Raw genomic sequence first — 3,385 nt, forward strand, 5'->3', positions numbered from 1 at the left:
CTTCAGCAGTTTTTGCTGGGCCACGGAAGTCGTTTAGACTTCACAAGGACCCCGGTAAGTGCATTTTGTGGTTTCCCTGAGACTCTTCAGAGGAACAGAGTAGAAATATTTGATCAAGGGTTTTGTGCGCAACCACACGTTTAAAACTGGAGTCAAACTTTGTGGCTCAACAATCATTAAGTATAGGGCCATCAGCTAAGATCCAGACAACGTAGCAACAATTATCAGTTTTCACCCCTGGGCACATTTCCAATTTTACAGTAGTCGGCCATGGTTCAATGGTAAGAAAACACGTTACTCTCAAAAGTGCCTCCTGGCGATATTGTCGAAAATAACAACTATGATAGGCTTGCTGAAGGGCTGATTCATGAAATACTAGTACATGCAATCGTGTAATTCAAAGAAATTATTTAAAGCAAAGTCGATAAAACACACAAATACTTATCAGCTCCATAGTATATATAGCGTGATCTATCACGGTGGCACTTTTCTAGTTGATGAAAGTAGTTATGAACACAGAAGTTCAGCTACACAGTATTTTTTGGTGTTTTGCCAAATGGCTTGAAGCATATTAGATCTAAAACACACACCTCCCTATCTGATACCTAGACTGACATTTTCCATGTACTTCTTTCATATGTCCAACTTCTGTCATACGTAGGTTAATTTATTTGTACATAATTCCAAATGAGATATTTTTTGTACTGTATGTAGACTGGTAGTACTGCTGTCTAACAGTTGTTGCCATACATTGTACCTTGTACAAATGTCCAGCCGATTTGTCGTTCATTCATTCATTGTAATCTTTGTGTTCCAGTGGTTGATAAACCAACTACCCTTCGTGATCTACCGTATGGTGATATGCCTGTTCCAGGTGGTAGCGTTCATCTACTGCCTGTTGTCGTTTTACACCACTGGCCCCAAATATCTGCTATACCTGACGAATCTGGCCTACGTACTCCTCACAGCTCACACGACGTTCAGTGCGGCACTCTGTGTTGTTGACTACTTCAAGTCGCGACGTCACTCCCGAGGTTGTACGGAAATTGCCGAAGACCGACCGACGGTTGTCGAGACCGTGCCGACGGAAACCGACGACTTTCTGAACTCGTCCGGCAACAACCCATCTGGCATGACCACGCAGGAGCGGACAGCGTCAGATGTGCGTCTTCCCTGGTATTACAAGTGCTATTGGGTCCTGTACAGCATCGCTTTCGCCGTCGGCCTGTACGTTACTATTGCGTACTGGATACTACTCAGAGGTGCTGACGACACGTATAGCGCTTACAGTATCCTCACCCACGGCATCAACTGCGTTGTTATAGTGATAGACATTCTCGTCAGTGGGCTGCCATGCCGATTTCTCCATTTCATCTACCCGTCAAGCTCTGCGCTGGCGTACATTATTTTCACTGTAATTTACTGGGCCGCGGGTGGCACGGACCTTATAAACAGGCCGTGGATTTATTCTGTTCTTGACTATGGACAAAATCCCGGTCTAGCAGTTGGAATCGGCATGGGGAGTATTGTGATAATGGCGCCTCTTTGCCATGGAATCGTGTTCGGTCTCGCCTTTGCTCGCGATACTATGCTAATGAGGGTGGTGAACAAGCGTCATCTGCCGGAGAGTGAATGCATGACGGCGGAACCTCAGGCGGAAGAGCGCGTCTAACATGACGACAACGGCTGTAAAAATTGTATGATGTATGTGTTGAATCCCTATTGTTCATGGTTCAAAAGTGCTGACAAGACCACTGTAGTTTGACTCTATGTATATATATTTACGAGTTTGGTGCACGTATGTTTCATCATTAACTTATAACAACTTTGTAGTCGAAATGACGACGAAACTCATGGATGATATGCGAAGGTTAAAATACGAAAGATTTTAGACATATATCATACGGACACTCTTGATTCCTGCAAAATGGGTTGTTTTCAGTTAATGAATTATTCGAATTCAGTAAATAGGAAGCATGTGAGCACAGATCACATTAGTTAACAAGAGTTCGGAGACCGCATATCTCCATGAAATAGTCTGATTATGTAAACAACTTCCACATTTACTTAATATATGCTTGGTTATGTACACCTTTGAATAACTTACGCTTGTCAAGATGTTGATTGTCCAATAACTTACCACCAAGAAGCAAAATGCGAATATTTTACATCATATATGCAAATTAGGGACGTATTTGCATAATTGGTATCTGTTAGATGTTCCACCTGCCACAAGCTACATATATTACAGGTATTTGAGTCCTATAACGGAAAACACTACAAAATGTCCTCATTAAATATGTAAATTAAGTGTCAGTTTGCATAATTTACACCTTATGATGCACATCTCTGTCTAAGCTACCTACATAGCAAATATCGTGTAAATTTGTCGTTCCCTTGTTTAGTAATCTTCCTTTGTAGAAATTTGTTCAAGAGCAAAACATACACCACATATTCCTACCGTGACACAAGCTATCTGCCACCCAAAAAATCAAGACCATAGCACATCCAGGTCAAAAAATACAAAAAACAGAATTTCTGCTGCAGTACCAAGGTCACATACCCAAAATTGACCTTGACCTTTGTCTTCCCAACACCTTCCCATATACCAAATATCATTACAATCCATCCAGAGGTTCTTCAGTGCTGACTACAAAAATCCGGAAACGCAAACAAACACACACTGACTACAAAAATACGGAAACACAAACAAACACACACACAAACACACACACAAAGACAGACACACCCCAAACTACTACTTCTTGTAACTATATCTCCATTTTTCATGGAGATGGTGACCTCACTCGAACTATGACCTCATAGGAGGTCAGTTACGCTAAGTACAGGCTGTGTTCGGCAGGCCGTGCTATATTCTATCAACAAATCTTACCATAGCTTCAATGTTTCCCTGTTCCGCGGTATTCCCGGGCATAAAGCTTATCGAAGAGCCTTCCAAGCAGGCAAAGATTCTTTCGTGGTGCCGCCAGCGTGCGTTTTGAGGCCGGGAATTCGGATAAACTCCGGGTGCTTTGTGCAAGCCGGACGATCTCACTGCAGTCACGGGGACCCGTCGATTTTTCGCGTCTTTTTCTCGGCTTCTTATCCCAAGATTCGGTATCCACATCAATAGGTGAACCATGCTTTTGCAGGGAATCCTACCTTTTCCCTTCCCAGATTAGCCTTGCAGCCGGGGTCAGGACTGAATACACCCTATAGCCCCCCTCCCTCGCCTCTGCGTGGGAAATCCGATTCCAAAATTGCCAGGACGACCTGAGACTCCAATCGTTTGTAGCACACCACACGTTGTAGTAAAGTCTGTGCAAAATGGCCTGCGGAGGGCGAATAAGGGAAGAATTCCGTGTCCAGTCGTTTTACCTGACAC

At 43.3% G+C, this 3,385-nt stretch overlaps 1 protein-coding gene across 1 annotated transcript; it reads left to right on the forward strand.

The window, feature by feature from the left end:
• The first annotated feature begins 832 nt into the window (after positions 1 to 832).
• LOC118432062 (protein rolling stone-like) lies at positions 833 to 2,239 on the forward strand. Its single transcript, XM_035843571.1, has one exon. It carries the CDS (start codon positions 854 to 856, stop codon positions 1,670 to 1,672), a length of 819 nt encoding a protein of 272 aa, XP_035699464.1. The 5' UTR covers positions 833 to 853; the 3' UTR covers positions 1,673 to 2,239.
• The last annotated feature ends 1,146 nt before the right edge of the window (positions 2,240 to 3,385 follow it).

The sequence above is a fragment of the Branchiostoma floridae genome, chromosome 15 (assembly GCF_000003815.2).
Source record: "Branchiostoma floridae strain S238N-H82 chromosome 15, Bfl_VNyyK, whole genome shotgun sequence".
Lineage (NCBI taxonomy): Eukaryota > Metazoa > Chordata > Leptocardii > Amphioxiformes > Branchiostomatidae > Branchiostoma > Branchiostoma floridae.